This window comes from Scyliorhinus canicula, chromosome 6 (genome assembly GCF_902713615.1).
Source record: "Scyliorhinus canicula chromosome 6, sScyCan1.1, whole genome shotgun sequence".
Lineage (NCBI taxonomy): Eukaryota > Metazoa > Chordata > Chondrichthyes > Carcharhiniformes > Scyliorhinidae > Scyliorhinus > Scyliorhinus canicula.
This window is the reverse complement of record NC_052151.1, coordinates 118833050-118852013: the sequence shown is the minus strand read 5'-3', so window position 1 is coordinate 118852013 and position 18964 is coordinate 118833050. Positions and strand designations below refer to the sequence as shown.

Below are 18964 nucleotides of genomic sequence, written 5' to 3'. Positions count from 1 at the left end.
ATCAGAGAGCATAGGACCACCCAAGCTTTATTCAGTTGGTGCCAATTCTGGAACAGCAGCAGAAAATGTTGGCATTTCGAGCCAGAATGTGCACTCTGCAGAGATAAGAGGAATCCATCTCTAGCATGAGTGCCATGTGGCTGTGTGATACTTAATTCTGTTACCATATAGTTGGGAGACCCCCATGTCTTCAGGACAACTGGCAATGCATGCTGAGACCCAGGGTGAGATTCTCCGGTCTTTGACACCAAAATCGCATCTGCAATCGGCGGAGAATCTACGTTGGCGCCGACATCGGGTGCGGCGCCGCTTTTGCAATGCTCCGCCCCCTCCAAAATGGCGTACTTGCAGAGTAGGACGTGCGCCATCGGAATGGCCTCAGGACGTTACCTGAGGTCCTCCCCCCCCGATGCTCTGCCCACGATGGGCCAGCTTCCCAACGGTATGGGTCACTCATGCAATTATTTGGGGGGACCTCGGCGTGGCTGCTGCGGATAGGTCCAGTGCCGCCACAGTCGGAGGTGGGGGGGGGGGAGCTGTTCCGATGTCAGAGGGGGCTTTAGCGGGGGCTGGGGGCACTGGTTGAGAGTGGTCCGGGGATAATGAGCCTGACCAAAGGGGGCAATATTTGGCAGGCCGGGTCCACGTGCGGCCGGCACCATGTTGCACGGCATGGCTGCCACAGGCCACCACCGTGCGCATGTGCGGTCACAGATACAGCAGTTCTCCAGCCATATCCGCAGCTACAGCCGGGGGCTCTACGCTGCCTGCCTGCTAGCCCCCCACCAGACGAAGGATCGGTGGCCTTTTTGCGCCATTTTGTCAGTCGTAAAACGCCACCGTTCCCACGCCAATGTCAGCACTCAGTCTCAAAATCGGAGAATCCAGCCCCCAGTTTCTCTCCAGCACCTCCTTCTCCACACTACTCAAAGTGGAGAATGGGCTGGAGCTCACCGCCAGTTCTCTGCCTCTTCCTGGTGTACAAGAATAGGTTTGCGAGTTTGAGAAATGGAATGTTTTAAGAGGATGGAGGGACAACATTTATTTGGTGTCACTATAAGGAATAGGTGTGGCATTGTATTAAGGGGCTCAATGGTAACAATGGGATGGGGTGGGCCAAGCCCAGTGGGCAGGGCCTGGAGTTATGAGGATTGTGGATAGGAGCAGAGGTGGGGGAGGGGGCGGGGGGGGGGGTGGGGGGAGGGGAAGAACCCCCCCCCGGGTTAGGATAGTGAGATGCCCTCAATTACAACTCAAGAGAGATGATTGGTAATACAAAGGCTTTCATTAGCAGAGAACCAGACAGCTACCGAGAAGTGGGCTGACTGCACACGGCCCACTGAACATTACCTTATATATGGCTCCCTGGGGGGGGGTGGAGCCGGAGGCGGAGTCCCCCAGGGTTCCAAACCCGGTCTTAAAGGGATCATTACATTAAAGGTGCATTAAAGGTGCAGTAATCATTCATCACAGATAGTCATGTGGAATGTGTGGGGTTTGTTTGAGGGAGGTTTTTCAGGGTCATCCCGGGGGTAGTGCTTGTGAACTTGGAACCAGGGCCCCTAGAAGCTTTGTTCGGGGGGTCGGACCTGCTCGGGCGGCAGGTGGATGCGGGCCAGATGTTAGCCTTTGCCTCGCTGATTGCCTGGAGTCGGGTCCTGTTGGGGTAGAGGTTAGTTTCTCCACAGTCGGAGGTGGGGGGGGGGAGCTGTTCCAATGTCAGAGGGGGCTTTAGCGGGGGCTGGGGGCACTGTGCCACGGCTTGGCAGGGTGGGGGCGGGCGGGGAGACTTACTTGAATTAATTTGACTCTCAGGCAGGTGAAGTTCCAGCTGAAGGGGATGGAGGAAAGGTTTCACAATTCATGGGGGCTGCTTATTATGCACTTCCGAGAATTGGTTGCTATTGAACATTAGGGGGAGGGGAAGTGGGGGGTCGGCGGCATTATTGTTTTTGATTCTACTGTTTATGGGTTGATTGTTAATTTTTTTAAATCTGGAATGTATGGGTTGACGTTTTGGTCTGTAAATTGAGCGGGGTTGGGTTTGTGCATGGGGGATAGTTATTTTATTTGTTTTTGTTTGTTTTTTCTTTGGTTGTTTATTGATGAAAGCGTTGAAAATGAGGAGAATAAAAAGATTTCAAGAAAAATACTTCAGCTAGGATAGGCTGCTACCCGTCATCATCAGGCATACTCACTCCAATTGATTGGAAAACCGGGCAGACAAATGCAAGTGCAGTGGCTGGGTTGAAACGCCACTGACAAATACACGGCTGAAACCTCCACGTTTCTGACGCACTGTCCCCCTCCCCCACAGTCAGCAGGGTTAATTGTGAAAATTCAGCCGGTGATTTCAATACTCATATTTGTACAGTGCAAACATGTTTACTTTGATCTATTTGTGTTGGTAAGTTGGTAAGACAAAAGGCAAAATGTGTGAGTGTTCTTTGTTCATCATGTCTGCTTTACTTCCTTATTTACACCTTAACTAGCCAACTTGGCTAGACAGCTGGTTTGTGGTGCAGGGCGAGGCCAAAAGCGTGGGTTTTGGTACTAGCTGAGGTTATGCATGAAGGCCCCGCCTTCTCAACATTGCCCCTCGCCTGAGCTGTGATGATCCTCGGGTTAAATCACCATCAGTCAGCTCCCCCAGTCAAAGGGGAAAGCAACCTATTGTCACCTGCGATTATGGCGACTTTACTTTTACTTACTTTTTACGCCTTACTGGTTATCTGTTAAACTGGTGTGTAGCATTGTGGCATCATGGAAACATCAGCAACTTTGTATGGGGAGGTAAGCTGTCATTGTGCAATGCAATGAATCATTTCGGACCAGCAAAAGAAAGCAGACCCAACTAATACTCCAACAGGGGCACATTGTGACAAAGAGAAAGCAGCATCCAATTTCTGGGTTTGGTGTGTCTCATTGTGCAAGTTATATTCTCAGCAAACACTCTGATAAAGTCAAAATACCTGCCACAGCTGTAGGTCAAAAACCCAAAATTTGCACCTTGAAGCAGTGTGTTTGATAAACTCACTTCAGCGCCATTTTAACAACGTCAATAACTTTGGATATAATTATCCCCATCCCTCACCGTGGTGATCTCCAGAGCTTCTGCTTCTTTCCCTAACACTTCTCATCCACCACACCGTCTGTCTGGCTGAACTGGTTTTCACCTTGAACAAACTTCTCTTTTAACTCCACACACTTGCTCTAGATGAAAGGTATCAACATGACTATCTGTCTTTTTTGTTGAATATGTGGAATGCTTTGTTCCAAACTGGGACTCTTCCTTTTCATTAATTGTGTTGGTGTTACTTCCTGTCCTCACTCTGACCTAGCGCATTTCATTGACTGTGCTGCCATTTCCCACCCATCCCTCACCTTGTTTGACTCATTTCTATCTGTATTGCAGAATTCCATCCTTTGCAGCTTGTTTTCTATTTTATCCAAACCATCTTAATCAGGCAGTTTCCTGTTGTCATAATAATTTCATATAAATAGCTGCTGTGTATACAGAACTTGAATATTGCTGAAAAGAGAGACATGTTGCTGAAGCTTTTCATCCTGCATTTATCAGGACAAATGCTAAAATGCCAAATCTCAAAGGCTCACAGCCGCTTGTACTATAGGAGAACCCGGTGCTGATTGGTTGGCAAGTCGACTCTGATTGGCTGAGGCATTGCAATGGAGAAAGCAAACAAGAACTATCGGCTGCCCAAACTCCTGGATAATTCAAAAATACACAAGGCTTCTAGCAACTATAAATGAACCATGTTGTGAGCTTGATTTGTTGAGTAGCTCTTCATGCACTCAAGATTTTTCTGCAAGTGCTGCCCAATTGCTGAATTACATCTAACAGTAGACATTTTGTTTTTGTGTTTTGAAACTCAGGGCTGGTTGACTAGGGGCTGGTTGACTAGTCTATACTCTGCCTATTACGAGCAACCGCAGGAACCTGCTGTTTGATTCAATCAGCCAATTTCCAGGACGTGTGGTCAATGTTGTTGATAGCGCACCAGCACTGAAATTTATACATGATGTTGCTCAGTTGTGTGGTAGGCAGAAAACCTTTATGGATTGATTGTAGCACCCCCTTGGTGGAAAATACCACTGGCATATCTACAGCATAGTAGCAGCGTGAAACGGCTTGCTTAACCCGATGTTCAATTTTTTGTGATACTTGGCCTTTCCAGGATAATTTGAGGCAGACCAGGCACTTTTCAGCTCTGAAAGTAGATGTTTTGCCTATTTGTGAGTTTGCATGATACACAGTAAACAATGATCTGATCAGGATAGTCAATGGGCCACAGGCTAGCTTTGATACATTTTATTTTTGTGTCAAGTTTGCAAGGTGGACAAATAGCTGGGACCTATTTACAAGATCGCTGATAAGACTTTCATATATTTCATTTCAATGCATTTCCCTGTCAACCATAGGGCTAATACTTCCCAAGGAGAATGCAACTGTGTACAATAGTTGCATTGTGTGGTGGTATACTGCTCATTGTGAATCAGTGCAAGTGTCCATCAATTAATAACTTTGTGATCTACTTGAAGTAGAGTTGCTCCTTTGGCACGAATTCAGGAAACCTTTGATCCTTCCCATCTTACTCCACAACTTTGCATTTTCTAGACATCTATTATAAGCCCACTGACTCCGGTCACAACCTAAACTTTACCAAAAGAACATTTTCCTGGCCATTCTATGCCACCAGTCTCCCGCACCCCCCCAAGTTTTATTCAGCCCTCTAAAAGACATTTATCATCCAGCTCTGATGAAGACCTACTAGTGAAATGTTGGACAGTCTTATGTCTTAAGAATCAAACTAAATATTTAAAAGCAAAAAACACACAGGGGAACTTTTTTTTACAAATTAAGTAAGATTCCCTCCCTGTTTTAAAGTATCTAGTTTTGCAATTTTGACTGTTAGGGTATCCTCATTCTCCCATTCAACCCTATCCCTGGGGTCAAGATGCGGCCTTCATAAGTCAGGCCAGCGGAAGCAGTGCTAAAGGATTTAAATCTAACTTTCACGTTCTCTTCCTTGCCACTATATTGGCGAAGTGAAGTACTTGCTATGTGGAGAAGTGCGGAACTTGCTTGTCGCAGTGTGCCTGCTGATGCAAGCTCTCATTGCATTGAGTGAATTATTGAGCTGAATCACTGGATGACTGTCTAATTGACTTCACAAATTCAAGATAGTCAGATGTCATTTGTAAAATGGCATTAATGGTATGATAATTCTCACTAAAAATTAAATCTGGTCAAATGTGGCAACATATCTCATTGAATTTAAAAGACATGGCAGGTATATATGAATGTTCTGCAACTTAAAAATGAAACTGCAATTAATGCTCCATGAAACATTTATTAAATTGAAAACATAATTCACGATTCATTCAGTAATAGATCAGTTAGTTCAGATCGCTTAAATTTTCTCAACCCAATAGAACAGTATGCAAACATTTAAATGAGAAAGCTTACAATAACCAAATAGAAAAAGATGAAGCAATCACTGGATATTTAAATATATCTTGCAAGCTCTTTACAAGCAAAACATTTCAGCCTAAAGATTGGAAAGCAAGCAGTCCAAGTATCGAGCAGTTTTATATTTTATTTTAGAATTGTTGCAAAAAGAAATTATTTCAAGCCAACATAAATATTTTGGTCATCATTTATGAAAAGCATTACTACTTTAGTTGCTACCCTGAGGATATTTCAGTGTCCAGCGATCTTTGTGAATAATACTGTTGTTACTCAGAAAAGTTCAAGTCTATTTGTTTGGTCTAGGAACTACTGTAGCTATTGTAATATGCTGCAGTAGCATCTGCTAACACAGATATAAGGCTCCTCTCTGAACTTGTGCCTCCTGATGAGCTGACGTCAGATAGATGTGAATTAATTGCCATTCCTGCTTGATTTAGATGACTGGAGGTGTTCAAATACTGATCAAACTCATTGCGGTCCACTTCTCCTAAGAGCTCAGCCTGGCTGATATGTTCCAGGTTATCTAGATGATGGTGCTCATGAGGGGGAGAAAGTTGGACAGACGTGCTTGAGTTCATGGACTGGGGCGCTGGATGCTGGATCCGGTTATAATAAGGAGGTGGAGGAGGATGGCTGGCTGCTGGGTGTATCGTGCTACATCTATTCTGGGGGATTGAAATCTGACTGAGATGTCCACATTGGATGGGACTTTGACTGTAGTCTGACCGATACATTACTCCATTCATCTGAGAAGGCGAATCCTCTGTACACTGAGATGGAAAGAAACTGTGATCAGCATCAATCACATCTAAAGGAGACATCTCGGGAGTGGGTAGCCCATAGTTGTCGAAGCTGTTGTTTGTTGTGTGCGTTTTCCTAAATCTGCTGATTGTAGGAAGTCTTGAGGCTGGTGGATAGCCTTTATCCTCTTCCTCCTCCAGAGGCCCCCGACACATTCTTCCACCGTGGACAGGAGACTGATTGTGGGGGAAGTTGTTGAGCAGGAAGCTGGGGTCTACACGTTTGCAGAGACGTTTGATCTGTTTTTTCCTCCGCGGTCTGTATTTGTAATTAGGATGATCCTGCATATGCTGAACTCGCAATCTTTCCGCTTCTTCCACAAAAGGCCTCTTCTGTGAAGGAGCGAGTGCTTTCCATGATTTGCCTAAAATATATCCAACATATTTATCTACAACTCATAGTTAAACATCGTTCTTTCTACACTCAATCAGTAAAATATAAACTGACAGTTTCATTATGCTTAAACACCAGTATTTTCCTTAATGTGACAACATTCTGTCACATAAGATTGTAAGGAAGATGAACTACTTTCAGTGTTCAAATATGAAAGAAAAGCAATACTGTTTTAAAATAGAGAGATTATTGGCTTTTGTTTACCCATGAGGTGTGAATGAAATATGTGGTGAGAAAGACTAAAATCTTTACTTTTAAAGTTTCAAAAATAAATAGAAGGGATTATAATAAGTAATCAACTCTCCCTAAAGGAATTGGTAGACAGATAAATAACATAATTAGATTAGGTCAAATTCTTCATCTTCAGCTCCTTTTGAAATCTCTGCAGCTTCCATGCTACAGGTTTCACACATTGAGCCTTTCGAACAGTTAATTGTTAAACGTGTCTGTACAAAATATTTGCCGAGTCGCCCCCCAAATTTGTCCATCCCCCTCTTCTGAATGTACCAACTCATGTTAGGTTCAGTTCCCTTGGCATCAGGAGCCCTTCAGTCTCCTGAACAAGAGGTTCTTGGATGCATGTGTTAGCAGGCCACTCAAGTACATGTAACACTCCAGCCAAATCCACTCCTGCTGCCAGCAGAAGTCCACATAAATGCACTTTCCAACAGACATCTTGTAGGGGGTGACCTCTGGCTGAGATCAACAACTTCAGCAGAAGCTAGAAATCTTTGGCCTTTAAAGAAAGCAAGGCTTATTGAAATTTGTTTTTTTTTAGAACAAATATCCTCTTGAGGAGAGTGAAGGACTCGAAATAATTAAATATATTCAAAAAACATTAGTTATCATTTCCAAATTCAATTTTCTTCATTTCATAGGAGTATAAGGGGTATATGTTGGGAAGGAAACTAGTTCTATTTGATTGACTATTGAAATATTAGTCTGCTTTAAGTTAATGGAAAGAATCCCTGCTTCTAAATGAAGCATACTTTGTCAACTTTTTAAAGTGGACATATTTGCCTGGCCTTTTAGTCTCGTGGAATGCCTGTCCACTAATGGCAAGTGTTTCTTCCAGACAGAAGTATTTGTACATATACTGGAAAGATTGCTTCACTTTGTGCAGTCAAACAGGAAGAGGAGTAATCAACACTCCGCTTTAGCCAGTATATTATTTGCCTGCCAAGGTGAACACACAGCGAAATAGACATTAAGAAGGAAACACTCTCTTGCCCACAAAGAAGCATCAGAGTTTTCAAGTCAATATTTTTTCCTGTGCTGCCAGGCCATTTTATAAACTTTATTGTTGATTTATAGAAGCATAAAATGAGGTTTGCTCTGGGGTACATTTAGAATACAATCAATCCTGCATTTTACATTTTTCAGAAATCGATCATGTCCCACAGGTTGAGTGCCAATTGTGATAAATTACTCAACCATTTTGCAGTCTGTAACACCATTTCCTTAAGATAATGTTTTAAGAACAGCTGGGTTGCAAGGTCGAGTTTAATATAATTTCCCTCCCAAATAAATTAAGGAAAATTTGCAGTTTATTTAAGGGCATTCTTTGGCTAGTAAATTAGATGACATAAGATTAAGGTAATAGCACCACCATATTCAAGAATAGTGGGACGAAGGGGTTGGCCAGGGCTAAAAATAATTTGCACAGACAAACATCCTGTGCTTATATAGGTTTCCAACAAACTCTTTGATATCTTTGTAAACATATTGCTTCAGTTGTGGCTCCCACTCAAAAGGCAACAAGAGGTGATAAAGACCATACTGGTTATATCATTCAATGTAGTGAGATGCCTGATTATTAGTGGTGATTGACTTTATTTTCCTATTGTAGAAGTCTTTGGCAAATAAAAGTCTGTATCAAGTTACTTTTGCGCCCAAAATAGATCCAAGGCAACTGTTTGGAATCCAGGCTACATGCTAAATCTGCAAGAACTGGAATTATTGTAAAGTTCAAGTGAATAGAAAATAGCTGAACCGTCTCAGTTGATTAATATTTGGGTCAAATTCTGAAGCCGCGTTGAAGGAGATGGTAGATATATAACTTGCAGTCAGAATCTTGTAACGACTCTTCACATTTTATCGTGTACATTTTCAGTAAGAGGGGCAGCACTTTTGCATGACCACTTAAAAGTCTGAGGTAGGCGATTTAGCTTTGACAATTATTTTATGTATAAGTGAGTCAGGACAAAAATATTTTTGATTTCTGAGAGTGTGCTCTCATGTTTTCTCTTTCCAAGTGTAATGCCAGGGAAGAGGTAACTTAATTAATCTTCTAATGGACTCTATTTGGTCATATATAAATGTTCAGAAAGATAGCAAATATATTGGGTTTTTTAATATATAAATTTAGAGTGCCCAATTAATTTTTTCCAATTAAGGGGCAATTTAGCGTGGCCAATCCACCTACCATGCACATTTTTGGGTTGTGGGGGCGAAACCCACGCAAACACGGGGAGAATGTGCAAACTCCACACGGACAGTGACCAGGGCCGGGATCGAACCTTGGATCTTGGCGCCATGAGGCAGCAATGCTAACCATTGCTTCACCGTGCTGCCCCGCATATAAAGGGGCTGGTTTAGCACACTGGGTGAAATTGCTTTGAAAGCAGACCATGGCAGGCCAGCAGCACGGTTCAATTCCCGTTCCAGCCTCCCCGAACAGGAGCCGGAATGTGGCGACTAGGGGCTTTTCACAGTAATTTCATTTGAAGCCTACTTGTGACAATAAGCGATTTTCATTTCATTATTCATTTCATATTGTTAATCACAGCCCAGATTTTATGAAAATACTAATACCTCTGCTAACTGTTTGGAGTTGTGGCACTTTGTTACTTTTCAAACTAGAATGGTTCGTTATCCTGTCTATAATATAGATTTTAAGTTGGAAAATTCTGCTCCACCGCTAATTCAAACATTTATTAATTTAGAAGGTCAGATGGTAAATGCAGATATTGAAGATGATCTTGACTCATCTATCCTGAATAACCAACAGTCCAAATAGCATTCTATCCAATGATTCTACCTGCTTTGGAGTCTACTGCAGGTACTGATGTTCGACATCAGTCCCATATTTGTATTTTGTTAATTTGGAATGCATGCCCTATTTTTCCAGTTTAGTTTGAGATCGTACTTTAGATTTACCTCATCTCTACTGTTTAATATTTTCTTACATTTCTTTAAATACTTGGTTCTTCCTTTCAAGGTTCGGTTTCTCAGAAAGACCACAGACGTATACCATTTCATCACACCATGCTCAACTTATTATCTGCTAATTTGACAATACAGCTCAACTTTCTTTTGCTTTGTTGGTTGCTGTTTCACAAGGGCTGGATGCATTAGCCTAGATGTTCTGATCACCTTTATTTTTGCGCTGGTTTTAACCTGTATAAAATAAGTGGGTCAAGTGGTTAAAAAACACCAATTGGAAAATCTTGGCTGTTAAATATCAAGCCCTAGATTTATTTCAATTTTACTAGTAGAAAGGCTGATGCAATTCTCAAAGTAGGAATGCAAAACACTTTTATTTCCTTCCAATGTGCATTATCCCACAATTATGTCTTCATAATTTTATCTGCCATAATTCTGTCCACATTTTAATCTTAGAACCTACACTGCAGAAGGAGGCCATTCGGCCCATCGAATCTGCACCAACCCTTGGAAAGAGCACCCTACTTAAGTCCACGTCTCCACCCTATCCTCGGAAACCCAGTAACCCGACCAAACATTTTGGATACTAAGGGGCAATTTAGCATGGCCAATCCATCTAACCTGCACTTCTTTGGACTATGGGAGGAAACTTGGGCATCCGGAGGAAACCGATGCAGACACAGGGAGAAACTCCACACAGACAGTCACCCAAGGCTGGAAATGAACCCGGGTCCCTGGCACTGTGAGGCAGCAGTGCGAGCCACTGTTCCGCCCGTGCGGAAGGCATATAATGGTTATTTACCTTTTATGGGCCCCTGCCGCCCTCTTATTGGATGAAAGAATCATCCACAACCCATTCCCCAAATTAGTAGAATATACAAATTTGACCAATTTGCATTGAAGTTGAGCCTCACTTGTAAATTAGAAATGGCCATATATCCTGGGGCACTGCATTCTAGTAAATTGAGAAAATGGATTTTCAGTGCTTTCTCGTGTATTTTTATTTTCAGTTGTTTCTCAAGCTCCCTTGTTTCCTCCTTTTCCCACGACATTTTAGGTGTAATTCCTTAGATAAGCTCCAGACATCCTATCCAGTCCAAGCCTCTCATTATGTTGTCCTTTACAAGGAATGTATTAAATGTTGGACCTTGTGGAAGGAGATGTTCAGGTGCCACCTAGTGGGCTTTTTATCCACGCAAATAAATAGCATGACCCTAAAGCATAATTTGAAATCAAATCTTGTCATCACATTGCATACTGAATTAAAAAATAATTTATACATTAGAAAGTTATCAATGCAGAAACATGTTAAATAGGTTCTGCTCCTCTAAGAGATTAACATGCTGTGCAAGTAAAATTATGCCAAACAGTATTCTATTCAAATGTATTTTAACTTTCCCACTTAGATGATTATATTGTTTTATGGGGAGGCCTCTATAAACTAACACATTAGACCCAGTTTAAATCAAATCCAGACATAAACACCAAAATCCTACACTGTAAATGGAATGTTAAAATTATTTTAAAACAATTTCAGGATTGGTGAAAACTGAAGGCATCACATCTTTTTCTTTTCATCAAGTTTGTCTCGAAATTGATTGTCTCAAATTTAAAAATTGATCAGCTCCAGCCCAGTCTTATTTCAGTTTATGGGATTAATCTCTTGGAGGAGCAGGACCTATTTAATTCTCAGGTGCATTCAAAGCCTCTTGTTTTTTTTTTTACTTTTTCACGCCATGAGATGGGCAGCATGGTGGCTAGCAAAGCTACCTCAGTGTCAGGGACCCGGGTTCGATTCCGACATCGGGTAACTGTCTCTGTGGAGTTTGCACTTTCTCCCCGTGTCTGCGTGCACTTCCTCCGGGTGCTCCGGTTTCCTCCCACAGTCCAAAGATATGCGGGTTAGGTGGATTGGCCATGTTAAATTGCCTTTTAGTGTCCAACGGTTAGATGGGGTTACGGGGTTAGGGTGGGACACTGGGCATAGGTAGGGTGCTCTTTCAAGGGATCTGTGCAGATTTGATGGTCTGAATGGTCTCCTTCTGCATTGTAGGGATTCTAAGAGATGAATTTGGTTCAATGTGAAGGAACAATAAGGAGTTTATGATAAATGAACAGTAAAATTGTTCAAACCCATTGTAAAACTATGGCATGTATCTCAGCTACCAACTTAGCTGTTGCTAATTGAGAAAAACACGCAAAGCACAGCTTTTCAGTTTGAACGCAATTGGTGGAACAATTCAATGGAATTATTTCAGTATCTGTGTACCTATGTAGTTAGGACAAAGGTAAAATTTAATATAATCCCCAAAGGTTGAATACGGTAGACAATCATACATCAATGGACAGTTTATTTAACACAAGAAATTAATATTTTAAGTTGTGTTCATTGAGATTTAAAACTATTCATGTACCATAATATGCCAATATGTTTTTTCCAAAGGGGAAGCAAATGTATTAACAGCATAATTTTAGAGAAATTCAATAATTAAAAACTTAATTGGTCCTAATTAAGCCCTTGTGAGAAGAAGCGAGCTTTGGTCACAAGTGTAATTTCAGGCAAAGCACATTGGTAAACTTATATAATCCATTATATGGTCTAGAATTTAGTAAAGTCCAGCAGAAAACACTTCATTAAAGGGACATATCTTGGTTCTGGAACAAATACAGATCCTTTCATATGTTTACCACTTTTTTCTAGACAATGAAAAATATTACTTTACATAAACTACATGTAAACTTTAAAGAACAGATAATTACAGCTCACTGTTCACAATCGGCAACCAATACAAACTAGAAAGAAGCAATAATAATTAAAACTTTGTGTAATGACTGTTTGTATGTGTGTGTTGTACTTATCAAATGTTCTTTTCAATTAAAGTAATGTTCGATCCAGATAAATAATTACAGTAATTTGCATCTTCTATATAGATTAAATATATTCATTTACGCATTTCCAAAAAGTAGAAAAATTAAACTGTGAAACCATCTTCAAAATAACTTTAAATATAGATTTTTAAAAACCACTGTACTTATGGAAAATCAGTTTTCCGGTTAAGATTGGTGCAAGTCTTAGATATAGCCTGAGTCTATCCATGTATCTCTTGTGACTAATATGCTTCTGTTAAAATTATGTTTTGACAATATATTGTAAAAATGCTTTGTGCATACTTACCCAGCATTTTGCTGAGCTCTGCATTGTGTAGATCAGGGTTTTGGATTGCTAGTTGTTTCCTCTCGTCCTTAGCCCAGACCATGAAGGCATTCATGGGTCTCCGGATTCGTGGCTCAGCTTTGTTTCTGCCTGAAGATTCGTGAGCTGGGAGCCCAGCCCTCGGCTTTCCTTCCCCAGCAGGAGAGTCCAAACCCTCTGTCCATGTGTATGGGCTCATCAGTGTAGCCATCACTGTGGATCAAAATAATCCGTACAACTTTTGGAAATGTATATAAAAGTCAGTCGGATTAAATCACAGTGGTGTTGATGCTTAAAGCTGGTGAGATCAACTCCCAGATCAGGAAGAGAGTCCCAGATTCATTTATTCCCTCAGTGTCAGTTGATGGCAATTTTAACCAATGACCATGAGTCTGTTTTCAATAGAAGCTCCTCCCTTTGACTGGTTCTGCAATCAAACAGCTCAGACTTGAAGCAAAAAACTTAAAACAACAGAGCAGCAATGAAGAGTGTTGCATTTAAATCTCTCAACACCTATACAAATCAAGTTGTTTCAACTACCGTACACTGGAGTATGATTGATTAAATGTGAATTATCATAGGATATTGTCATTGTATTTTCTAATAACTGCATTTGCTCTTGTTGCATTGAGTGAAATAGGAAGAAATAACTGTCAAACTGAACACCTTTAGGGCTAAATTCACCTCCAAAAAACATATGAGAGGATTGTGGTGCGTACTGCAATCTTTTCAAAAATTCATTAACAGGATGTGGACATTGCTGTAGACCTGGTGTCACATGTAGGCCAGACCAGGTAAGGACGACAGATTTCCTTCCCTAAAGTGAACCAAATGGGTCTTTATGACAATTGACAATGGATTCATTATCATCAAATGTTTTTATTGAATTCAAATTGCACTATGGTGAGATTCGTACCTTGGCCCCCAGACCATTACCCTGGTCACTGAATTACTAGTCCAGCAACAATACCACTATGCCATTGCCTCCTCCTTCTGTTCTAAATGATTTCTGTGTCCAAGTAGCACCAACTATGCTGTTGCTTGGCTGAATGCCTCAGCAGAGGGGCCAACACCATGAATGGCTAGCAACAGTTAAAGCTAGCTGCACGGTTTAAAATTGCCTGCAATTCTTAACGGGAAGGTACACTGGGGCTGGAACAAGTCCTGACAATCATGCAAGACATACATTTGACCTGGAAAGGATTGAATAATGGGCCAAACACTGCAGGGCCCAGGCTTCAAGATTTTTGGGCACTGCACTGGAGGCTTTGGTTGTGGAGGTGGAAAGGAAGAGAGATACCCTATATCCACAGGAGTACAGGAAGTCCTCCAGACACACGCTCTGATGGCAATAGGAGCAGAAAGCTGTAGAGGTGAATGAGAGGAGTCAAATCCCAAGGACTTGGATGCAGTACGGCAACAAGTTCAATTACCTCATATAAGCCACGAGCAGTGAATGTATCTTCGAATGCCATATCCTAGCAACTGCAACACTAGCTTAATTCACCACACCCTCATTACTCACATACCAACAATCTCCATCAATCAGGATTCTACCGCACCCTCACACACTTAGCACTGCTGCAAGACTCACTCCCACATTACAATTTGTAAATAACTGCCAGCCATTAAACCATGACAGATATATTACATAAATGGATTGTCTAATACTCATTGACATATTTCCCTCTCCGGTAATACACGGTAATACACAAACACAGACAGAAGGAATTAACCAGAAGGGAACAGGCACACATGTACCTCATGTCTCCCATTGAGAAGACGGTGCGAGCTGGAGTGGTTCGGTGGCACAGTCATTAGCACCCAGAGACCCAGGTTTAAAAACTGTGTGGAGTTTGAACATTCTCCCCATGTCTCCTGTGGGTTTCCTCCGGCTGCTCCAGTAACCACCCCCACAAAGACTGCAGGTTGGGTGGATTGGTCATTCTAAAAAATAATTGCCCCTGAATGTCCAAAGTTGCCAGGTGAGGTGGGGTCACGGAGATAGGGCAGGGGAATGAACCTAGATGGGGTGCTGTTTCAGAGGGTGGGAGCAGACTCAATGAGCCTAATGGTCTCCTTCTGCACTGTAGGGGATTCCATGATTCTATAATTATTCAGATACCTATTGCCGTCGCCAGCAGAGGGGCTGAAACCACCAATGATGATTGTATCCTCATACATAATCATTCTCACATCCCAGTTTCCTCTCGTCTAACATGCTGCTGATTTATAAGCTGTAGATATTATTTGCACCTCTTACTTTCCACTATCCTTCCTCCACCACCTTCCTGCACCTTAACTCTACCCATGTGCCTTTTGTCTTTAAGATATCCAAGCAGACTCGATGGGCCAAATGCCCTAATTCTGCTCCTATATCTTATGAACTGCAATGTGACCAGGTATTGGAGGAATAGTAAGAAAGCAATAATGAGAAAGCTATACCGTCATGCAATTTTACACTTGCAGCCACCAACACCGATGCAAACGCTAATGGAGAGGCAATGCCCATGGTGTTGTTGCTGGACTAGTATTCCAGAAACCCAGGGTAATGCTCTGGGGGCCCAGGTTCAAATCCCACCATGGTGAATGGTGAAATATAGATTCCATTTTAATAAATTGTTCCAGGTTGTTGAAGGTTTCGGCGATGGCGAGGGAGTTTATGGACCGTATAATAATAAAAATAGCTTATTGTCACAAGCAGGCTTCAATAAAGTTACTGTGAAAAGCCCCTAGTCGCCACATTCCGGCATCTTTTCGGGGAGGCCAGTATGGGAATTGAACCTGCGCTGCTCGCCTTGTTCCTCATTACAAGCCAGCTGTTTGGCCCACTGTGCTAAACCAGCGTGTGGAGCAGAATGACACTGGGGAGGTCTTGGCTTCCATGTTGTGGGAGGCACTTAAGGGGTGAATTTATTTTGATTTGGGCGCATAGGGAGAGGGTGGAAGGAGAGGAAAGAACAAGGCTTGAGGATGAGATTTTGAGGTTAGACTGGAGGTACTCGGTTGCGCCAGAGGAGGGGGCCATTAAAGGAGAGGCAGAGGCTCCCGATGGAGTTTGTGTTGGTTTCCAGTATGAGGAAAAATTGAGCAGGGTGTTGGCACACGAACTGAGGAAGCAGGCAGCGATGAGGGAGATCAGAAGGGTGAGGGATGAGAGAGGCAAGGTGGTGTTGGACCCAGAAGGCATGAATGGAGTATTTGAGCCTTTTTACAGAAGTTAGAGCCTCTGCCTCAGGAGGAAAGCATGAGGCAGTTCTTAGATGGTCTGGAGCTGTGAAGAGTGGAAGAGGAGAAGGTTCAAGGGTTGTGGGCCCCTATTAGGCTGAGGGAGGTGATGGATTGTATAGGCGCGGGGGTGGCCCCGGGGTCGGATGGTTTCCCAGCTGAGTTTTACAAGAGGTTTGGTGCGGAGCTGGGGCCCTCGCTTGTGGGGATTTATAATGAGGTGAGCGGTAGGGGGGGGGGGGGGAGCTCCCCCCACACTGTCGCAGATGCCTGTTCCATTGATTTTAAAGAAGGTTAAGTTCCCAGAGCAGTGTGGGTTGTACCGCCCGATTTCACTGTTAAATATGGATGCGAAGGTGCTAGCGAAGGTGTTGTGTCGCAGATAGAGAACTGTGTGCCGGGGATGATGGGAGAGGACCAGATGGGGTTTGTGAAGGGGCAGCAGCTGTCGGCAAATGTGCGCAGGTTGTTCAGAGGGGCAGGAGGTAGAAATTGTGGTGGTAATGGATGAGGAGAAGGCTTTTAGTAGGGTTGAGTGGGTTTATTTGTTGGAGGTGTTGGGCAGGTTTGGATTCGGCCAGGCTCTCATGGATTGGGTTTGGCTGTTGTATAGGGTGTTGCTGGCTAGTGTCCAGATGAACAGGATGAGCTTGGGGTATTTTGGGCTGAGTCAGGGGACAAGGCAGGGCTGCCCACTCTCCCCATTGCTTTTTGCTCTAGCGATAGAGCCATTGGCAATGGCGCTCAGGGTGTCGAGGTGTTGGAGAGGGATGGAGAGGGATGGAGGGGGGAGGGTTTGAGCATACAGTCTCATTGTGTGCAGGTGATCTTTTGTTATATATCTCGGACCTGGTAGGGAGTTTTGATAGGATTATGGAGATCCTGAGGAATTTGGTCATTTTTCAGGGTATAAATTGAACATGGGGAAAAGTGAGATGTAGTGAGGTGTTCCCAATTAATGCCAGAGGACAAGAGAGGAGGCTAGGGAAGCTGCCGTTCCGAGTGATGGCGTGAGTTTTCGATATCTCGGGATACAGGTGGTGCAGAGCTGGGTCCAGCTGCAAAATGGAATTTGGTGCTACTGGTGGAGGTGGGATGAGTTGCCACTGTCACTCTCTGGGCACGTGCAGATGATTAAAATGATGGTGCTGCCCAAGTTCCTGTTGTGTTCCTGAACCCCCCCCCCCCCCACCTTTGTTCCCAAGTCCTTTTTTAGGAAGGTGAATGGGATCACTTTGAGGTTTGCGTGGGCAGGAAGACCCTGCGGTTGAGGAGGGTGTTTTTGGAGAGGGGGCAAGGGGGCAGGGGCTGGCATTGCCAAGCTTGCTGACTTACTACTGTACTGCGAACATCGCAATGGACACAAAATGGGCAGCGAAAGATGGGTCAGTTTAGGGGTGGATGGAGGCAGTATCATGGAGAGGGTCGAGTCTGAAGACACTGATGTTGGTGTCCCTCCCGTTCTCACTAGCCCGGTATTCCGTGAGCCCAGTCTCAGCATTGCCAGTTTGGAACCAGTGCAGGCAACATTTCAGGTTGGAAGTCATGTCTCTGTGGACTCCGATATGCGTAGGGCAGAATGCGAGGTTCTGGGGGATAAAGTACTCCAGGGACTTGTTTGTAGGGGATAAGCGTGTTGGTCTGGAAGAACTTCAGGAAACATAACTGTTGCCTAAGGGGAATGGTTTAGGGTACCTGCAGATGAGGGTCTTTGTGAGAAGAGAGCTGCCATTCTTCCCGGGGCTGTCACCTCCGGTGCTACAAGATAAGTTGCTGTCTGAGGATGACATTGGGGAGGGGCGATTGGCAGATATTTAGGAGAGCGAGGCACACCCATAGAGGATATCAGGCATAAATGGGAGGGGTTGGGTGGGAGGAGAGGGCTGGGATGTGGAAGGAAGCCCTGCGGAAGGTGAACGCATCCTCATCGTATGCGAGGTTAAGCCTCATCCAGTTTACAGTGGTGCTTGGGGCCCACATGACGGTTGTGAGGATGAACCAGTCCTTTGCAAGGGTGGAGGATAGGTGTAGGTAGTTTGTGAGGGGCTGCCCGCAAATCACATTCGCATGTTCTGGACATGTCCAAAGCTGAAGGGTTCTGACAGGGGTTCTCGGAAAATATGTCTGACATTCTGGGTGTAGGGGTGGCCCCAAGTCCGGAGGTGGGGATATTTGGAGATTCGGGAGAGCCGAGAGTCAGGTGGGGAGATAGGCTGGTGTCCTGGCCTTTGCCTCCCTGATAGCCCGGAGACTGTGTCTGTTGACCTGGCGGCACACGGAGCCGCCAAAGGGGAGGACGGGTGTGGGTGAGCAACTTGGCAGAATTGCTGCACTTGGAGAAGGTTAAGTTTGCCTTACCGGGGGTGGGGGGAAGGGGGGGGGGGGCACGGAGGAGGTGTTCACCCAGATGTCAAAGCCATTTATCGGGGTGGGGTGGGGGTGGCGGAGGGGGGGGTATAAGAACATAAGAACATAAGAACATAAGAACTAGGAGCAGGAGTAGGCCATCTGGCCCCTCGAGCCTGCTCCGCCATTCAATTAGATCATGGCTGATCTTTTGTGGACTCAGCTCCACTTTCCGGCCCGAACACCATAACCCTTAATCCCTTTATTCTTCAAAAAACTATCTATCTTTACCTTAAAAACATGTAATGAAGGAGCCTCAACTGCTTCACTGGGCAAGGAATTCCATA

General features: G+C 43.8%; 1 protein-coding gene across 1 annotated transcript; it reads right to left on the bottom strand.

Annotated features, from left to right (window-relative positions):
• Positions 1 to 5351: 5351 nt before the first annotated feature.
• Positions 5352 to 13366, bottom strand: LOC119967448 (transcription factor Sox-7-like). Its single transcript, XM_038799999.1, has 2 exons — positions 13026 to 13366; positions 5352 to 6656 (listed from the first exon to the last, which is right to left on the bottom strand). The coding sequence occupies exons 1-2, from the start codon at positions 13252 to 13254 to the stop codon at positions 5791 to 5793; spliced, it is 1095 nt and encodes a 364-aa protein (XP_038655927.1). The 5' UTR covers positions 13255 to 13366; the 3' UTR covers positions 5352 to 5790.
• Positions 13367 to 18964: the final 5598 nt, after the last annotated feature.

What these genes read in the sequence shown, in the direction of transcription:
- LOC119967448 (XM_038799999.1), bottom strand. Translation starts at nt 13,254, where the DNA reads ATGGCTACACTGATGAGCCCATACACATGGACAGAGGGTTTGGACTCT. An exon ending in AGAGCTCAGCAAAATGCTGG is followed by an intron (nt 6,657 to 13,025) that starts GTAAGTATGCAC and finishes GATATATTTTAG; the next exon opens with GCAAATCATGGAAAGCACTC.